Source organism: Ochlerotatus camptorhynchus, unplaced genomic scaffold, assembly GCF_037179485.1.
Source record: "Ochlerotatus camptorhynchus isolate MF236.1 unplaced genomic scaffold, CSIRO-AGI_Acam_v1.1 ptg000130l, whole genome shotgun sequence".
NCBI lineage: Eukaryota > Metazoa > Arthropoda > Insecta > Diptera > Culicidae > Ochlerotatus > Ochlerotatus camptorhynchus.
The window spans coordinates 1,828,961-1,850,097 of NW_027040620.1; the positions used below are offsets into that span (position 1 = coordinate 1,828,961).

Below are 21,137 nucleotides of genomic sequence, written 5' to 3' on the forward strand. Positions count from 1 at the left end.
ATTTGTGCGAGATATAGCGCACATTAAATTAACGCTAAATTTGGCATAAATTTACGCGATATTTCGTGTAAATTTAAGCGCAAAATCGCATAAATTTGCAATATTGTATGCAAGCTTGTAAACTGTTTATGCCAAGTATAGCTCAAAATTAAACGAAGGGAGATTCTACGCGATAGTTAAAATTCAGATTTTTTTTCTGAGTGGTTGATTTTCGATTTCGCTGTCACGTTTTTGCTACTTATTGAATTTTTGATTAGAATTTCCCATTAAATGGCCCAAATTTTGGGCCGTTGAATTTAAGTTAAGAGTTTTCTACCCACATCCAATGATAAACAAGGAGCGGATGCATCCAACGAAACTTTTAAGCGCAAAAGAATCATTACCAACATAGGAAAGAATTCGGTAAGATCCTTCCATTGCATTATTTTATGATTCTTCAATATTGTACAAATATTTACACATTACACACAACTAAACATAGTAACTCGGAGCGTTTGGTACGGTATGTCCACGCATCCTTGCACCCCTGTAGATTCAAGAAATCTTGACGAACATTTCAAATGGTCCTATCTACTTTGATCGATTCTCTTCATCGACTTTCTCTTTCGTTAATAACTCAGCTGCAAAACCTTTCCCTGTTATATTTGACGTTTCGGACGCTAGGTAAGAACCTCCTTTATCAAACTATGTGGTAGAATTAGCGCGAAATCTGTTTGCATAGCAGTGGTTATGAAAAGAGAAAGTCGATGAAGAGAATAGATCAAAGCAGATAGGACCATTTGAAATGTTCATCGAGAAATGTTCCCATTCATTTCCAAGAATCATCTTTGCGGCAAATACAACGCAGTAGGCCTGGCCGTATTGATGTTTATACCATATCTCAGATATGCTGTAAACATCAATTAGACAAGAAAAATGATTAGACCTCATCTAACCTAATCATTTTCCAGGATGCTTTCTCGTACTGGCTGCGTTTGTATTAGATTAGATTAGATTAGATTAGATAGTTAAAATTCAGAATTTTTTTTCTGTGTAGGCTAGTCAAGTAGTGAGCCAATTTAAAATCGGTAGTTTCATATTGATTGTTGGTAATACTCGCTGTTGATTTCATTTTCGATGTAGTCCACGAAAAGTATACCATGACAATCCAAGAAAACCGATGCCATAACCTTTCCGACCCATCGAGCCTCCCGCGGCCGTTTCGGAGCACTCGTGCCGGCTTCAGTCTATTGCTGGGCACTCATTCTGTTCTCTGGAGTGTAATAGTGGATCCAGGTTTCATCAACAGCTACCAATCGACGCCAAAAGTCCATCCGATTCCGCATCAGCAAGTTCAAACACTCTTTCGAAGTGCTCTCGCGTTCGTGTTTTTGGTCAGGAGTGAGCTTGCGCAGCACCCAGCAGCAGGATAACTTTTTCATATGCAGAATCTCGAACAAAATATGGCGTGTGTGCTCAGTACTTATCTTTGCGGTATCTGCTAGCTCGCACACCTTCACTTTCCGGTCAGCCGACACCATTTCATGTATTTTTTTGACATTGTCCTCTGTAACCGCATCGGAGGGCTTGCCGCTGCGGACTTGATCGGTAGCGGAGTTGCGGCCACCACGAAACTCTCGAAACCAATATTTGACGGTGTAATCTGACGGAGCATTAGCTCCATAATATTTTCTTTTGTTTCCTTCGCCGTTTTGCCTCTCAAAAAACTATGTTTTATGAGAGAACGAAAATTGTTTTTATCCATACTCAACATGATGCCAAACACGTCAACAACAATCAGCTGTCAAAACAAAACAAACGACAGTATCGCACTGAATTTTGGTATGTCTGCCTAAATATGAACGGACTACAAGGCACCATAACCTTTTTTTTGCAGTAGCAGCGCATTACGGCGGTCAAGGAGGTTACTTTTCACCCCACCTAGTATAATGGCATTTACCGGTTCAAAAGCACATTGGTCAAATGAACCGATTCACAAAAACACCTCTTTTTTTGAGGTATCAACAATCTCCCATACATAGAAAGTAACGATTCCCTTATGGCGCTGGAGGGTTAAAGATCTCAACCGTTGGGTTGTTTTGTTTAGCCATGTAGATAAAGGTGAAGATGTGCATGCTCATTCCGCGGATATGAAAGGAGATATCCGGAATTTGGTGTAAGTTTTGTTACGTATCCAGGATTGATAAAACAGTATTTCTAATGATTTATGCTTTATGCTATGCATGATCAAGTGGAAGAGAAATCCTAACTAAAGGCTTGGGTGTATTCCATTCATTTTGGACAACAAAATGTTTGATTAATTTATGGAATAATGAGATATTATGATAATATTTTGTTTGTGTTAGCCTAGAGAAAAGATTGTGATGTTTGTGTTTGACACATAATACCTGTCAATTTTGCTACATGAGAGTCACAATAAGCGATTTTGTCGAAGAGGGGATCAGAAAATCGCTCATTGTGACTCTGTCAAAGCAAAATTTGCAGATTTTATGTGTCAAACACAAATTTTATAATCTTTTCTTGTTACTTGCCCAAACCGTGCATAATATAATATATGATATAATATCTCATTATTCCATAATTTCAAAAAACATGTTTCTAGTCAAAATGAATGGAAGGCACCAAATTTCCAAACCATCTCACCAAATGGTTCAACACCGTCGTTCAACCGCCAGTGTGACTCACTCTCGTTTTCATTTCATCGCTCATCTATAAAAAAGAAAATCTCACCAAAGCAATGTAAAATAAATCCCATCACTAATGGATCGTCTCGGATGGCTAATCCCCACCCTTTCCGCCACACAACGACGTTCGCTCCTCCAACTCACAGACTGACTGACTGCCTGATATCAAAACCATTTCGCGCATTAATCCTTTCGCGATGTTGCTACGCACTGTCGTCGACCAGAACCAAAATAAAGATGCTTCCCCGCCGTTTGCTTTGAGTCATCAACGATTCTCGGCGGATCAACAACGTTGATCCTTCGTTGCATATTTTTACTCCCATGCTCGAAGCATACACACAGACGAACACATTTTAATGTGACAAGCGAAAACTCAATCTCGGCTCGTCATCTGACTTTGTTAGACAGTTGGTCGATTGGATTTCGAGAGCTTCGAAACTAAGTTGTCATTTCGGCCAGTCTGACAGCCCCAGGGTTGGCATGCTCACTATTTTTTTTTTTATAAAAATGTCTCTTTTGTTGATAACTTTTCACTCAGTTGATGAAACGAGGTGTTACTTTAAGCAATTGATAGAGTAGGATCAGAGTTTACAGTGGACACGCTTAGAGTAGTTAAATGACAACTGAACTGAGCAGCGATTATTTCTCTTTTCGTGTTTGTGATGCAGAAAATCCATGCTTCATCAAGTGAATGCAGAGTTATTAACAATTTAGTCATTTTTCCGAAAAATTGAGCGTGCCAACCCTGCTGGCAGCAGCGTTGAAAGATTATTCCCTGCCACCACAGGTCGGCGAAGATGCAGCAGTGTTGGATGATGAACTGCATTCTAAGATGTGCAACACGAATTTGGGAATACTTTTCGACTAAGTGCAGTGCTTAATCGCTTTTCGGATTAAATCCATACCGAAACGAACCGGACCACACATTCAACAAAGATTAAATGAAGGTACAAAGCGCAGAAAAGAAGGTCAACGCGAACGCGCAGTGAAATCCGATAGCACCAACAACGCCAATGCTGAGAAACTTGTCGGCTCTCACTCGAGTCAAGGTCAAGGCTCGGGAAGGTGCTCGAAATCCATTTCGGCTATTTGGGTCGTGCTCAAGTGACCAAGTTGAATGACCTTTCCTTGGCTAAGCATGTTTACTGCCAACCGTTGAAGAGAGGTCGCCTTCTTCACCCGGCCCAAAACAACCACGCATCGATGTGTGATGGATAATTCATAGGCATTTTCTCACGGGTGCCGAATCTCCGGACAGAATACGCGTGCGATTAGACATGTGTCAGACCGTGTAAACAGTGAACCCACGTAACGTAGCGATGGCAGTGAGATTTATTTTCGCACATTATAACTTGGTAACGTGGTTTCTGAAGAATTGTGCACGGTCGATCTAATTTTACTTTTGTGGGAAGGTTCACGATGTGAAATCCATTCATCTCAAGTGAATTTACGGAAATTGGCACCTACCATTTGCCCAAATGGATACTGAGTCTTCACCTTAAAGTGCCACCAATGAGTGAGAATTTGTTATGCCCTTGGCGATTCGTGAAAGTGACGCCTTTTTCCTAATTATATCAATCAGTCCGAAAAAGAATATAGAACATTTTATTTGGATTGCAGGGTGACCAGTAAACCGGAAAATCTGGAAAATCGGTAAACACCGGGAATTTAAAATCGCCAAATACCGTAAATTTTGATGAACAACCGAGAATAATATACTTTGTCCTCTCTTGGGAAGAATAATATGCTGGACCTTGGAAACATGTCAAGACCCTTGGACTGGAGTAGATTTTCAGAATACAGTCACGTTGAGGTGATTTTTGAATGAATTCTAGGGATAACAAGAAACTATTTCAACGGAAAAATCCAAGGGAGTTTTGGGAAGAACTTTTGAAAAGTTTTGATTAGAATTCAAAGCAAATTGTGTGAGTTCAGAGTAGATGTTTTAAGGCATTCTGAGGAAAAACCGATGTTGATTGCGAAGAGGATTGCAGATCCATTTCTCATGAATATGTTCTGAGAAGAATTTTTTAGAGAGTTCTGATGAGATTTCCATGGCAATTTCGATGGTATTGGATTCTGAGTAGTGTTTCCATTTCCCGACTACCTGTGAATTTGGAAAGAGCAGGTAGCTCTTCTCCGGAATTCCCGAGAATCGGTAAATAATTGTGTTTGTTTGCAGTTCCACTAATCACCACTAGCCGGCAGTGTTATTATAGAAGAACTCTCTCTACAATGTCGCATTTTTAGTCATTGTAGACAGCTTTTTACTGTGTTGGGTATTTTCATCACTGCCATAAGTACTTAGATCTATTGTGATATATTCTCCGTTTTAATATTGCTCTATCAGCATGTCGTATCACCATTTTGTGAAGCGACCGACATAGACTGACCGAAAGCGTTTTCCTAGTCAGGTATTCCTAGCCAGGTATTACATTTCGAATGAATTGCACTACTTGGCTGGGAACTGAATTCCAAATATCAAAAGGGTTCTGTCAGCCCCTTATCCAGAAAAAAATGCGCCTCTTATTGAAGATTGCTGTACAAGAGCATAGCAGGTGTTCAGAGTCTTCTTTTTCTATGTCACATAATAGACCTTTTGTCCTCTTGAAGCTTTCCTATTAGCTTCAAGTGATATTTACGTGGACAGTGTCCTGTTATCCTGAGATCATTCTTTGATAGTGCAAGAATTTTGCTAGTTATTGAAATGCTCGGATTAACAAAACCGTTTCGACTGCCTATCAATGAGAGTGCTGTTCCAATTGGTCTCCAGTTTCATTTTTTCCCATTTCTTGAACTCCATTCTAAGAAAGCAAGCAGAAACTCCACAGAATGGTTCTGGTCCTATAAATTGTTGAGCTGATCCAAGCCTAGCTTGAATTCCGCAGTGACCAGGAACCCAAAATTGAGTTTGGCAGTCCATTTTTTGGAGTGACATTGCACATTCCCATACAAGTTTAGAATTACATGTTGCTGATTTCAAAGCATTTAGTGCTGCTTGGCTATCAGACATATTGCAAATATTCGAATGTTTATAATTTCTACGCAAGCAAATTTTAGAACATTCAAGAATTGCTTGGACTTCTGCTTGAAATACGACAGGCCAGTAGCCCATAGATATTGAGATATTTATCCCTGCTCCTACACGATTATCCAACTAGAGCCGTCTGTATAAAAGACAATTGATCCTGGTCGAATGTTTGGTCCCCCATTTTCCCACAAATCGCGATCCGGATTTGCTACATTGTAAAGACGTTTGAAGTGATATTTTTTCTTCATCCAATCTTCATTTTGTATCACAAGAGAATCAATATTGAATTTTTTAGGATGCTCATATGTCCTCCTTAATGCACTCCTTTCGGCTTCTAATTGAATAAGTTGATGCAATGGAAGCAGATAAAGCAGAGCATCTAGTGTCATACTTGGTGTGCAGCTCATTTCACCAGTTATTGAGAGAGTAGCTAGTCTTTGTAGCCTCCCCAGCTTCTTCTGAGCTGATTTTTCATTGGTTTTAGGCCACCAAACCAATGATGCATAGGTTATTCTGGGTCTTACAATCGTCAAATAAATCAATTGGATCATTTTAGGTTTTAGTCCCCATTTCCTACCAAAAGTTTTTTTTTACTTATCCAAAGAGCATTTGTTGCCTTCATTTTCAGCTTACATTCAAAGAAGACATGATTTTTATCAGCACTGATCCAGAGAACTTTATTGATATCTCATCGAAAATCCGTGTAAATCAACAAAATCATCTAACATTCTACGATGCTTCCTGAACATCTACGAAGATTCCTGTACTTTCAAGAAGTTTCTTGAACTCAATTTCATGAACTCAAAGCCTCTATGCAGTGTTGGAAAAATATCAAAAAATCAAATCTCACCAATGCACGAGATCACGCTTGATTTTTGTAGACAAAAATCAACAAACAAACATCTGCGGTTTATTTTGCACGCTGTGATCGTGGCTCGGAATATCAAGCTAACAAAACTCACTAACTGCAAATCTCACTAAACTGTGGTTAGATTGAGTTTAATGATTTTTGCTCTACACCCGAATGCAACCGAAACTTCCAAAACGGCTGACAGCAGTCCCTTCGTGTCTGCCATCGGTGACGAGTAAAAAGAGATAGCAAACTTTACTTTCTCTTTCTAAGAAAACGATCTGGAACGGAATCATTTTTGTGTCGAGTCAGCTCTCAGCTTGATTTTTGCACGTTGTGAATAGTCTCGCAATATCAAAGGAGCTTGTAAAATCAATATCAAGCATGATATTTTGTTCCAATATCACGCGTGATATTGAGAGCTTATGAGAGCGGAAAAATATTATTTGATTGATGGTTTTGCCAACACTGCCTCTATGAAGTTTCTTGAATATGTGAAATGTTTGACGAACTCCTGAGATTTTTCGTCAACTTCTACGAAATTTCCAGTATTTCAAAGATTTTTCCATAGCTTACAACTTTAAATTTTTCGATAGCTACTACTGAATTTCTGCCAAGCTTGCTGAACTTATACGTATTTCCTATAATTCATACAATGTTCTGTTATCATCTACAAAGTTCCCTTAACTTCTAAAATAATGTCGTATCTTAAGATCTATATTTTTTGGTCTCATAACATCCATCAACTTCTTCAAACTGCCAGAAAGAACCTGATCCTTTTCTAGGAATTTTCCTGAACATATTGGCGAAACGAAAATTGCACAGTTCTCTAAACTGATACGAAGATCCTGAAAGTTTTATGAAGTTTGATGACTTTCTACGTTATTTCCTGAGCATCTGTGCAATGCGCTGAGGTTCTAAGAAATTTTTCTGAACTTCTACAAAGTTCGGCGATATTTTTCGAAGTTCCTTGATCTTTAACCAAATTCCCTTCTACAAAGTTCACTCTACTTTTACTGTGCCAATCGTAGCGTAGAATGGTGGATGCTACTTGAAGCGTTCGGTAATAGCAAAGCCGGAATCCATCCGGTGGCCGCTTCTTCAAGAAGAGCTTCGAGCAGGAGAAAGGATTCTTGTGAGACAAGCCCAGTAGGACAGCTTTCCGGAGGAGGTGAAGATTCTGCAAATCAGCTGTAAACTCAACGCAAGTCAATCACCAGTACTCGTTGACAAGTCGAGCTGGCTCTACAAGCTGAGTCCGATCATCGATGCTGACGGAATCGTTCGAATGGGAGGAAGATTGGCGCTGTCGGAAGTAGTTCCTTTCTGTCGTGACCGGACCGAGGTTTCCAGCCTCGGCCACGGCAACACGAATTAGCGATGCAGCTCCCACGGGTGCGGCTGCTTCTATTGCTTCTGTTTCTGCTGCTGCTGTTTCTGTTGCTGCTGTTTCTGCTGCTGCTGGTGGTCCGTCACCTCCAAAATTCGTTACAAGAATGACTTCAACGAGCTTAGGTACTTCATATTTATACCTGCTAGCCTATCAAAATTCTCTATCCAATGAGATTCTGTTTACATGCGAACTATCACGCTTCACGCTCACTTGATTCTACTCATTATTTATTCAACACTAACTCTATCTACTACATTCTTCCCCTCTTCTACTCTCCTTAATTGAGGAAGGGGGCATTATATCCACCCATTTGGGGGAATTTTATCTACCCTCTCGGGGGACTTTCATCCACCATCTCAGAGATATTTCATCCATCAGGTCATGGCAATTCTAACTATTTAAAAATTTCCTCAGTCCATCCATCAGGTAATGGAAATTCTTATCTACCATCCGTCCCAGAATTACCAGGTCATGGTAATTCTTTCTACCATCCATCAGGTCATGGTAATTCTATCTACCATCCATCAGGTCAAGGTAATTCTATCTACCATCCATCAGGTCAAGGTAATTCTATCTACCATCCATCAGTTCATGTTAATTCTATCTACCATCCATCAGGTCATGGTAATTCTATCTACCATCCATCAGGTCATGGTAATTCTTTCTACTATCCATCAGGTCATGGTAATTCTATCTACCATCCATCAGGTCATGGTAATTCTTTCTACCATCCATCAGGTCATGGTAATTCTATCTACCATCCATCAGGTCATGGTAATTCTATCTACCATCCATCAGGTCATGGTAATTCTATCTACCATCCATCAGGTCATGGTCATTCTATCTACCATCCATCAGGTCATGGTAATACTATCAACCATCCATCAGGTCAAGGTAATTCTATCTACCATCCATCAGGTCAAGGTAATTCTATCTACCATCCATCAGTTCATGTTAATTCTATCTACCATCCATCAGGTCATGGTAATTCTATCTACCATCCATCAGGTCATGGTAATTCTATCTACCATCCATCAGGTCATGGTAATTCTATCTACCATCCATCAGGTCATGGTCATTCTATCTACCATCCATCAGGTCATGGTAATACTATCAACCATCCATCAGGTCAAGGTAATTCTATCTACCATCCATCAGGTCAAGGTAATTCTATCTACCATCCATCAAGTCATGGTCATTCTATCTACGATCCATCAGTTCATGGTAATTCTATCTAACATCCATCAGGTCATGGTCATTCTATCTACCATCCATCAGGTCATGGTAATTCTATCTACCATCCATCAGGTCATGGTAATTCTATCTACCATCCATCAGGTAATGGAAATTCTTATCTACCATCCGTCCAAGAATTACCAGGTCATTGTCGTGACCGGACCGAGGTTTCCAGCCTCGGCCACGGCAACACGAATTAGCGATGCAGCTCCCACGGGTGCGGCTGCTTCTATTGCTGCTGCTGCTGTTTCTGTTGCTGCTGTTTCTGTTGCTGCTGTTTCTGCTGCTGCTGGTGGTCCGTCACCTCCAAAATTCGTTAGAAGAATGACTTCAACGAGCTTAGGTACTTCATATTTATACCTGCTAGCCTATCAAAATTCTCTAACCAATGAGATTCTGTTTACATGCGAACTATCACGCTTCACGCTCACTTGATTCTACTCATTATTTATTCAACACTAACTCTATCTACTACACTTTCGACAAGAAATTCCCGATAATCCTTCCCAAGCGACACCAGATCACAAGTATTATTATACAACACTTCCATGAAAAGTATGATCATGCCAACCGGAAAACTTATTTAACGAGCTTCGACAACGCTTCTACATCCCAAAGCTTCGACCAACTATATCAATAGCCTGCAAAACTACATGTGGTGTCGAGTAAACCGATGTCAGCCACAAGTTCCGGTGATGGCGCCACTACCAGCTGAACGGGTAACGCCACAGTTACGCCCCTTCAGCTCGGTAGGAGTTGATAACCTGGGTCCTGTAGAAGTGTTGGTCGGACATCGAAGAGAAAAGAGATGGGTGGCTCTGTTCACTTGCCTTGCGATACGAGCCATTCGCCTCGAGGTGGTGCATAGCTTGACCACGCAAGCTTGTCTGTTGGCGATAAGGAGATTCATCTGCAAGCGAGGGTCACCGAACGAATTCTTTTAGGACAACGGAACCAATTTTAAGGGTTGGAAGCAACGAGATGTCCAAAGCGAAGCAGAAGATCAGTGCGGAATGCGCTGAAAGCGTCTCTAGTCCGGCAATCAAGTGGCACTTCATCTCTCCCAGGACACCTCACATGGGCGGAAGCTAGGAAAGAATGGTGCGATCAGTGAAGGGGGCGATGAGGGCATTGAATAACGGCAGGAAGCTGACGGATGAAATACTCCTGACCACATTGTCCGAGGCGGAAGACATGGTTAATTCTCGTCCGTTGACTTATCTATTACAAGATTCAGAGGAGACTGAAGCTATTACACCGAACCATTTTCTGCGCGGGGTTACCAAGGATACGGATCAGATGGTCGATGATGAAGTCGAGCTGGCAGAAGCACTGAGGGACATCTATAAGCGGTCGCAGTACTTGGCCGAAAAGATGTGGCAGAGGAGGAGTAAGGAATACCTGCCCAGTATCAATCGCAGAACGAAGTGGTTTGAAGAGTAGAAGTAGAAGATTTGATATTCCTGGTAGATGGTGCACAGCAGAAGAACTGGAACAGATGGTAAGATCCGGCATGCCAAGGTGAAGACGAATAGAGGCGTATTCAGGAGAGCATTGGCAAACCTAGCAGTGATAGAGATTCCTAATAAATCTGGGACTTCCGGAGGAGCGGAACCGGAGTTACGGCCAAATAACAGTCTAGCGAACATGCTACGTCGCTGTTAGGTAAACGGTAGAATTGAATTGAATTGGAGAAATGTAAGTCGTTCATTAGTGCGGAAAATTTCGGATTGCGTTTAGCAAAATTAGTTCATATTTCGGTTGAAAAAATAATCACAACTAGTTTTAAGGTATCAGAAAGTGTGTTCAATTGGATACGGTAAATTTGATCATACAACTAGTAAAATAATTAACTGAAAACAATATTTTATATCTAGATTGGCAAGCACTGGTACACAAAACTAAATCTAATATACTAAAATTTCCTAGATCTAGTGACTAGAATTGTGGATAAAAGTCCAGACTAGTATCGTGAGTATTCTAAACCTAAATTGGTATTAATATATGAAAATCTAATTATCCATGATTGAACTCAGATTAGTGAAGAAACGTTTTGAGATCGATAAATCACCACAAATCGGTCGGTTTACTGTGATTTTCTGCGAAGTTTCCTGAACTTCAACGGAATTCCTTAAACTAACAAAAATCATTACCGAAGTACCCGGTAATTAGGAGAAGATCCTGTAACACTATTATCCTGAAATTAATCAAGGTTACCTAAACTTCAACAAAGTTCCTCAAACAGAAGTTGCCGCTTCTATAAAGGTTTCACCAATTTTAACAAAGCTGTCTGAGTTTTTACGACATTCTCGGAAGCGCTATGAAGTTATCAGCATTTCTCTTAAATTTCCTGAATGACTACGCTGAACATCGATAAAGTTGCTGAAATTTTACGAAGTTCGATGGAATTAAAGTAAAATTCCTGAACTTCAATAAAGTTCCCCGAGTTTCTAAACAATTCTCGGAATTTCTCGAAATTTTTATAAAATTCAACAAACTTGTTTCTGCTTAATTCGTTTTCCGTTGATATTGTTTTCCTTACTAAGTACCAATGCTACGGACGCCAGGGAGCCAGCTCCTATATCTGTACCCTACTTATCAACCCATCTCGTGGACCGGGGACCAACGGCTTTACTAGGCGTGATCAGAAATGTTATGCCCCAGAATATCCCGACGACGCCGACTGGGATTGAACCCAGGCCCTTTGCAGTAAGAGGCAGTCACGATTAGCTTCAAAAAACTTCTCTGCACTTCTACGAAGCTCACTGAAGTTGTACAAAGTTAAGTGAGCTTTCTCAAAGATAAATGAACTCCTATTTGTAGCACTTCTAAAAAAATCCACGGAGTTGTCGGAGTTCAGAAAGTTGAAGATCTATGAAGCTCCTTGAAGTTCTATAACAGTCCCTGAACTTTTACGAAGTTTCCCGAAATTCTATGAAGTTCTCTGAAATCAAATGGCTCTTGGCTTCTAACATCATGTGGTGTTATGTTTGACAGCCAAATTTCGCAATAGTCTATAATGAAGATAATTATGATTATGGTGGATGATTCCTCTCATCAATATATTTGTAAAAACTAATTTACCGTGCTCTAGGATTGAACGTAAGGAATGGTTAGGAAATAACAGAGAGGGAGAGCTATGGAAGTCAAAATAAAGTCGGCGATAGATAGAAGTTCCTCCGGAAGGAGTTGGCATTTCGTTAGCTTATCCAAGGAAGGACTCTTAAAACTGAAAATGCTGAGTCTTTTCATCACTCAAGACTAGCTTAATAAAGTACTTCTAACTGTCTGAACAATGCATTTCAATGGTTTGTCGATCAACTATGAATGATGGAAATGGTGGATTTTCAAATGTGTACCATCTAAATACGCCATTATAAAATTTCATCAAAATGTCCACGGTTTGTTTCACTGCTATCATATACAAAAAGTGTTGCCTATGTGCAATACTTTCAATAAATCAGTATAAATGTCAACGAACGGCAGAGATGTTTTTCATAGGACGTGAAATTTCCGGATTCAAATCCTACTACATATAGAGGAAATGCCTTTACTGTTGGCCTATGGATCTAAGGTTGGGCCCATCGCAAAAAATATACTAGTTATTAATTTTATCTAGATGAACGCGTTATTGGGACGGTACTAATAGATATTTTTGGTCACTATTGAAAATTTAGTCGATTGCTGAATTTATGTATGGGCCCAAATTAGGGGCACTTAGGCCGACATGTCATCCATTTCCCCTATTCCATGAACAAATTTAAAGGAGTAAAAGTGTCTCAAATTAATAATCCAGAGATGCACGGGATCCCGGGATTTATAAATGTATATACCCGGAATTCAGGAATCCCGGGAAATGTCAAAATCTCCGGAATTTGAGTGATGCCGCAGGTTATAGGAGGGAGATGTTGGAGGCAACTGGTACCCCTAGCCAGGATCTATCAGTAAGGCTCACCGTTGGCAACTTCGCCTCACTACGTCGTAATTTACAGTTATTGCTCGTCTTACGATCACAGAAAAGACTGAAAATGCCGCAAACCGAATACTTCATTCTTTTTATTTTGAAATTCAAAATAATAATATCCAATAGATTTCCTGCTCCGCTCCCGTTTCCATATCTCCTGAACGCACTTAGCCCCATATTGAAAGCAGATTTCCACCCACTTGAAAAACTCGAAGCTCGAAGTTCAAGATCAACCACCATGCACGAAAAAACGAACCTCCAAAGCAACAAGCCAGCATCAGTTTGCATCATATTTTGTTTAGTGATTCCCTCCCACCGAGCACACCCCATACATTGTACACTTGTTAAATCGAATAAAAATCCCATTTCCCTCAATCACTTCGCTGACATTGCGAACGAGAGCATTCGCCACGCTGCTGTAGAACACCGCGCCCCATCACGAATGCATCATCCAATTGTCTTTAGTTCACTTGGCTACCGTTTTCCACACACAGCGTCAGTCCAGACCTCTAGTCTCTAGTAGGTAGGTAGTCGTGTTGTAGTCAATTAGAAGCACTCAAGAAGCGCTGCTGGAAGATGATTAATAGCAACCCACCTCACGCCGTGCGGGCACGGCCGGCGGCTTAGCGTGTGGCTGTGGTGCACCATCATCGAACTTGACCTTCGGCGGTAGTTGAGTGAAATTTATGAGAGCGAAATTGAATTCCGCAGGCCGCAACATTTTGGCAACACAGCGGACAATGGCTCGTAAATCCATTGTGGTTTGGTCGGTGACAGTACAAACGATGGTTGGTTCGTTGAATTACGAACGTTTAGCGTGACTAATTGGGATAATTTCTTCAAGAATGAGCCAAAGCGTTAAGTTATTCAAAATTCAAAGTTTATTGCTATTAACTTAGGAGGTATTCATTTCGGTTCCGGTCAGTTTGCTAGTGGGGGTGCTCTCTCATTTATACCGTTCAGTAAGCCTTGTAGACGCAGCTCTTGGGATAGTTGAACTTGAAGGTCTTGGTCGATGAGAAGCTCTTGAAATCCGGGTTGTAACCGCGGGAAATCTCGGACTTGTACTGCTGTGCTTGGGAAGAGTTCTTCTCGAAGCACTGGACGTCGAAGTACTTGCTGATTTTGTCAGTAGGAGCACACTTGGAGTGACAGGCTGGCAGGGGACGCAGGGTGAAGCAAATCTGATCACCTTGCTGGAAGAACTGGTGCTGGTGTTGAACCGGGCAATCCTTCAGAGTATGCTGCTGCTGGTTTGCGTTGTATTCCTTGTGTTCCTCGGAGCTGGAGCTGGAGCTGGAAGAGTTATCATTCGAGTTGGATTCCGAAGACGACGATGATGAATCAGACGAAGACGACGAGCTGGACGACGAGCTAAGTTCATCAACGTTGTGGTTGTAGTAACGGTAACGTTGGCGATAGAATTCCTGCTCGTAGATGATGTTTCCGTAGTAGACCTCCTTCTTGATACATTCCTCCTTGGCCTTCTGCTGGTAGGCGAAGTTGAAAGCCTTGGCTGGTCCGGTGCAGTTCTGGCCGGTAAGGGCGTACGAAGCGGCGAAGAATTCTGGCTTGCGCATGTAGCACTGGTCGGGAGTGACAAAGTCATCGGAGTATTCTCCGTTGTTGGTTCCGCACAGACCGACAAAGTTGTTGTAGTATGAGTAGTCCGAGAAGAAGCGAGCACGGTATCCGTCAGTAGCGAACTTCAGTTTTCCACCGAAGAAGCTGAATTCAACATCCTTGTTCGGGTAGGCAAAGGCGTAGAAGAATGGGAAGCTAGCATAGCCTTCCTTGGCCTCGAAGTGAGCAATGTTGTGCTGGCTGACATCGTATGGGCGGCCGTTGAAGTAAACGAATGGAACACCACCGTTGTTGGGGAAAACGTCGATGTAGTTGTCTCCGAACAAGAACTTGAAGTACAGCTGTTTATCTGATCCTCGGCGAGCCAGGGCACTGAACTGTTCGTACTCTTCAAATCCATTCTTGTATTTGTACTCGAAGTCCGAGTTGTAGAAGTGGGAATCCTGAGCGTAGAAGTCGTAGTCAGGCTTCACGGTGTGCAGTACTACGTGCCAACAATCACCCATATCGTAGAAGTACTTCTTGTCATCGAAAGTATAGAAGTAGTCAGTGGAGAACGAACAGGAAGCTGAAAAGATCATTTGATTGTAAGCAATTAATCGTTTTTAAATTCAGCTTGAACAAATGCGCAATACTTACGATATTGTGGTTTCCGGTCGAAGACGGCAAACTGTTCGTAGTTAGAGAGTTCGTTGTACTGACGGTCTTGTTCTTTGTGCGATGGCAAACGGTGCAGGAAGTACGGATAGTATTTCGGGAAGAACGTGTACTTGAAGAAGTACGGGAAGTACGTCGAATAGTCGTTTTCGATCGGGTAGTTCTGGACCTGGAAGGCGTAGGATGGACCGTAGAACGAAGCGTTGTAGTAATCGCCGTAGGGAGCAAACTCGAATTCGGCCTTGATTTGGTTGTGCTTTCCGTGGTAGAAGAAGTTGGATTCGAAGTACGGGTAGAAGGCGTATTGGAAGTAGTCGTAGAATTTGGTGCTGATGTTCTTGGCAACTGGACCGACATCCTTGTACTCGAACGCGTAGTCGTAGAAGTCGTAGTAGTATGCCTGATCGATAGCCTGTTGGCATTCCTCGAACTGGTAATATCCATCGGCCATCTGTTCCTTGCAAGTCTTGGCAACATCCGAGAAGCGCAGATACTCACGGTACTTGCCAGTCTGCTTCTGCTTACCCTTCACCGAAATGTGAGCTCCTCCCTGGCACGACTCACCGTACAAGAAATCGAAGTACTGATTGGCATCTCCGTAGTATTGGTCAAAGTCCGAGAACTTCAGATATGGAACACGTGGGAACTCGCTGACAGCAGTACCGCAGAATTGGAACTGCTTACCGTTGAATGGAATGTCCTTGAAGTACGACTGGCTGGCGAACATTGGGCTGGCATAGAAGTAGAACAGCTGGCGAGATGTCTTGTCGACTGGGCTGTCGGCGAAAGCGGTGGTGAAAACAAATTCACTCTTCTGCTGGGGAGCGTAGAACTCGAAACCAAAGTCGTAGTAACGGACGAAGCTGTTTCTGATTCCAGAAGCGGCATTGTGGAAGAACTGCTCGTAACGGCGCTGGCTTCCAGCACTGTAGACGAACGGTTGAGCAAAGTTCGATTCGTAGTAGTTTCCGGAGTATGAGTGACGGTTGGCCGGATGCTTGGGTCCAGTTTCTTCAAAGGCTGGGGCACCAAATTTGTGATAAGCGAAGAACTTGAACGATTTGGCGTGGGTACGCTGAGCATCGTAGTACAGGTTGAACTGATGGTAATGGTATGGCTGATAGGCGAACGGATAGTTGACAGCCGAAACAAAGTCGTGCTTCTTGAACAAGTTCCAGAAGTGCTGGAAGTTGATGAAGTCATTGTCGTATTTAGCGTGGAATCGCAGAGCTACACCAGTCATGTCCTGACCGAAAGTGTAGTCGAGGGTCTTGGTGGTCTGGTCTTCGTCATGCACAATCTTGGCATTGGGGCTCTCGGCAATTGGGCGCATGTCGGTGATGTCCTTGAATCCAGTGTACGGCCACGAGCTCATGTGGAACAGCAGATGGTCTTCCTTGGGATCTTGGATTTCGAATCCAAACTCGAACTCGTCCTTGACAAAGTCCAGAGACAGTTCAACATTCAAGGGCAGGTATCCTTGCAGTTTCTTCTGATAACCAGCGATGTGGCGTTGATGGTTGAATGGAGTGATGAAGCCAACCTTGGCGTCAACCATACGGTGATACAGGACTTTCACACCAACCGATGCGTTCAAAGCTTGTGGGATATAGAAGAAGTCATCGTTCTCATTTTCAGGGTGACCAGCTGGTTGCTTGTAAACCTGTGGGTGGGTCTTGGCGGTGGCGTCAAGCTCAAACTTGACTACAGTCGGTGTCTTCAGAGTGTACAGAAACTGGAATCCAGTAGCCAACGGCCATGCAAGAACAACATCCTGTTGCTGGTAGAACTTGGTAAGGTCAAAGTTGTAGCCATCTTCCAAATCATGGCAGAAATGCTTGAGCTTGCGAGGCAAGTTCTCGATGGTTTTGTTATCGAAAGCTTGGAAGAAGTATCCGTTGAACAGTTTAAACATCAGCTGTCCTTCCAGTTGCTGAGCCTCTTCGGAATCGATGTTCAGCAGCTTGGCAATGCGAGCGGCCGTATACTTTGGTGGTTCCTTATCGCTGTAGGCACTGTCCTTGCTCTTTCCGTAGTATTTCTCGTAATACTCGCTGTCCTTATTGTTGTAGTACTGCTTGTAGTACTTGGAGTACTTGTCGTAGTTGTAGAAGTTGGTGTTGTAGTCGGACGACTTGTAGTAATCCTCGAAGTGCTTGGTATTGTACTGCTGGTCGAAAACGTCGAAGAAAGCTTCCATGCTTGAAACCAGATAGTAGAAGGTGGTGTATTTCTTGAATCCACCAAAGTTTTGACGCAGATGGTAGAACAAACCGTTCGGATAGTAGTGATCGCCGGAAGCGATTTCTCCGTAGTGCAGACGGTAGGTCATTTCAAGGTTCTCCAGGGCGTAGTCACGGATGTGGTTGAACGAGTACTGAGTGCTGAAGTCTTCCGGGAACAAGAAGTTAGCAGCAGCCTTGGCATTGACAGCCAGTCTGCTATAGTTATCATATTCATCAGCTTGAGTGGCAGTTTCGATGGCAGACTTGACGGCAGCTCGGACGTAACGGCTTGGGTCGTGGTGGGTGAATTCGGCCATACGCTGGAGGATTTCAGCTGATGGATCAGTGCGCATCAACATGTGAACGGCAGCGCAACGGATTTCATGGACATCTCCGATATTCTGGTAGGCACGGAACAGCACAGAGCGAGCCAGTTCCGGGTAGTAGACAACCAGTTTGTCCAAAGCAACAATCATGGCCAAGCGTTGGTAGTCAGTGATCTGGATCTTACCCTCCAAGTATGGTTCAAAGACCGACAGGATTTGAGGATGGCCAAGATTTCCAAGGGTACGAATGTAAACCTGGATTTTGACACTGTCTTCATGGTGAACAGCTTCACGCAAGTGATGGGCGAGCCAAGGGACCAACTTGTGTTCGATGATCTTGTAGTCAGCATCAGCCAGACGACCGAAGCTGAACACTGGGTAGTAGTTGTAGGCCGAGCGGTTGCTAACATGAGCCTGGTTGACAAAGTCGCTGTACGAGATGAGAGCAGTAACGTTCAGATTATCTTGATGTTGCACGACATCGCTGGTAACCAGCAGGAAGAACTCGTGCAAGAGTTGCTCGGTCGGGTAACGGATGGATTGGACCAAAGTGGCAATCACGCTGGCGGCTTCATGACCGCGCAGTTTCTTTTCCTTGATGTATTGGGAAATCATTTTGTAGGCCGGTGGAGTACCAGCTTCAGCAACAGCATCACGGAAAGCAGCCCAAGCGTCAACACGTTTGCTGAATTTATTGTCATTGATTTGAGCGGCCTGACGTTCCTTTTGGGAAACGAAGTACTTCTGAGCAAGATCGTAAATTTCCTGATAATTCATGGCACGGATGGCACGGGTGACAATGTTGAACTTGCTCAAGGTGTTAGACTTGGGCAGAGTAGATGGATTCTGTAGATCGTTGGCAATTTCATCAATCAGCTTACTGACAGAACGGATCGCATCGACGTTGCGAGCGTAGTAGATGTTGTAGCCCTTGTAACCGGTGAAGTATGGCAGGAAGGGAGCTTCTGGAGCGTGGTTGAAGTTCTCCGGCGTCGGTTGGTAGTAGAATTCCTCGCTGCTCAAGGAGAGGGACTCCGAGGACGATGAATCCGAACCGGAAGAGGAGGACGACGAGGATGAGCTCGAGTCGGATGAAGAGTTATTTCTGTGTTCATGGGATTCCGAGGAGCTTGAAGAGCTGGACGAAGAATCGTCGGAGCTGCTAGAGTCAGATGAGGTATCATTTTTGCGGCTCAGGCGGTACTGATCCATCTTGTAGGCTTCGTAGTACTTCTTTTCCTTGTAGGCGTTCAGATCACGACGGTTACGGTTTCCACGCTTCTCGACTTCATCCAACTGAGCCTTGTATTGTTCAACGGGACTGACCTTGGGGTTCTCCTCCTGAGATTCGGAGCTAGATGAGCTCGACGACGAGCTAGATTCCGAGGACGACGATGAGGATTCGGTAGAGTTGCCTGGACGAACGCTGTTCTTCTTATCACTGGGCATGTTGTAGCTGTAGACCAGATCAACGAACACCTTCTTATCTTCGGCTGGACCCATGGGGACCTTGGTGTAGGTATGAACATCGTTGAGAGTTATGTTAACCTGAGCGTAAACCATGGCGTGTTCTTTGTTCATCAAAGAAGGAGCAATGGCGATCTTGTTAATCATGCTGGACGATTGGATGGTGAAGTTGTACCAGTTTCCGGTCAGATACATGTAAGAATTCAGGGACTTGGAGGCAACATTACCCATGCTGTTGGTGTTCGGTCTGAAGTCACTGTATCCGGTGAATCCAAAGTGATAGCCCATGCGCTGATCACAACGGTCAAAGTTCTGGGTCTTGATAACTTGGATAAAGTAATCATCGTCACCGCGCAGCTGACCCTGTGGCACCCATTGTTTGTGGGATTGGATGAGATACTGTGGCACAAGGTTGACATCGTAGTGGGTTTCGCATTCACCGGTGACCAGGGGTTCCATAACCTTGTAGTAGCCGTTCCATTCGCCCTTGTTCGGATGAACAGGCTTGCTGGAGTGCATAATGTTGGCTCCACGGGTATCGACCTGCAGCTGACTGACCCAAGCCTTGAAGATGTTTACTTCATTGTTGGGGACGTCTTGCTCGACATACAGACCCTTGATGGCTCCCTTGTGGTAACGAATTCCGAAAGGTTTGCTGCTCATCGGCATGGGAATCCACTTGAAGTTCTCATGGTTGAAGTTGGTAGCGTATCCCTGTGGAAGGCGTTCGTTGAAGACGGCGTACTCTGGCTGTTTGACGTAAGCAACCACGTAGTCAGGGCTCTTCGGACGGACTACCATATAGGCACGAGTGTAGATACCGGTCCACTGTTCGTCCATCTCCGGCATAGCGGTCATGGTCTTGGACGTCACATTGTAGATGTACTCGTGGTTTGGCATCCACGCGTTGAACTCCAAGTCAGCAGTGATGTTCTGACGGTGTTTGTAGAATGCTCCATAGTAGGCATTCTGGTACCCGTATTCGAAACCGTTCTTGTAACTGTAGCCTTCGTAGTAGTTCTTGTCATCGTAGCTCTTGTAGCCGTACCCGCCTTCGTAGGGGTAATTCTTGTACCCTTCGGAGGGGTAATTATTGTATCCTTCGGAGGGGTATTTCTTGTATTCACCTTCGAACCCGTTCTTGTAGCCCTTGTACTGGTTGGCAGCACTAAGCCCCACTGTGAAAGCAAATAAGAAAGTAAGCGTCGTATTGTTGCTCCTAGTTCGGCAGCTTCCAAAATACTTACCCAGAGCGAGGAGAAGAAGTTTCGCTATCATCTTTTCACCAGTAGTAATCCAGTAGCTGTTCCGACTGTTTCTTCACCGTTGAAACCGAAACAAGAAGTGATACTGTTTGAGCTCAACGGGGGCCTTTTTATACTAAACAAAATGCTTACTTCTTGCAAAAAAATAATCTGTTATCAGTTTTGAATCGCTGCATCCCTTTTCTCGCGATGATGATGGTAAGCAATCGATCGGTTCACCGTACGGTCAAATCATCCAAGTGATAAGACTCAAACAGATGGCAACACCGAAGGTGCAGCGCTGCTTTGAGTACTGATGGTCGTTTATGGCTAGATTTTACACGATTTTCTGACCGATACAGAAATAAATTTGGTTTAAGTTTGTCCCATGATTTATGGCACTATGCTCGCTGTGCGAACACATAATTCTGCATGCCTTGCCTCCATCGTGTCTGGAAATGGCCCGAAGCTACACG

At 43.2% G+C, this 21,137-nt stretch overlaps 2 protein-coding genes across 4 annotated transcripts in view; one reads left to right on the forward strand and one right to left on the reverse strand.

The window, feature by feature from the left end:
• AdamTS-A (ADAM metallopeptidase with thrombospondin type 1 motif A) overlaps positions 1-21,137 on the forward strand; it is a 629,564-nt gene that overhangs the window by 438,385 nt on the left and 170,042 nt on the right. The window lies entirely within an intron of this gene.
• Positions 14,074-20,750, reverse strand: LOC135700195 (vitellogenin-A1-like). Its single transcript, XM_065220619.1, has 3 exons — positions 20,665-20,750; positions 15,382-20,595; positions 14,074-15,310 (listed from the first exon to the last, which is right to left on the reverse strand). Exons 1-3 carry the CDS (start codon positions 20,693-20,695, stop codon positions 14,118-14,120), a joined length of 6,438 nt encoding a protein of 2,145 aa, XP_065076691.1. The 5' UTR covers positions 20,696-20,750; the 3' UTR covers positions 14,074-14,117.

Excerpts from the sequence above, each read along its gene's own strand:
- LOC135700195 (XM_065220619.1), bottom strand. The coding sequence starts at position 20,695 with ATGATAGCGAAACTTCTTCTCCTCGCTCTGG. Across the intron at positions 20,596-20,664 it reads ACTTCTTCTCCTCGCTCTGG|TGGGGCTTAGTGCTGCCAAC; the intron begins GTAAGTATTTTG and ends TTGCTTTCACAG. Across the intron at positions 15,311-15,381 it reads CGACCGGAAACCACAATATC|CTTCCTGTTCGTTCTCCACT; the intron begins GTAAGTATTGCG and ends TGATCTTTTCAG.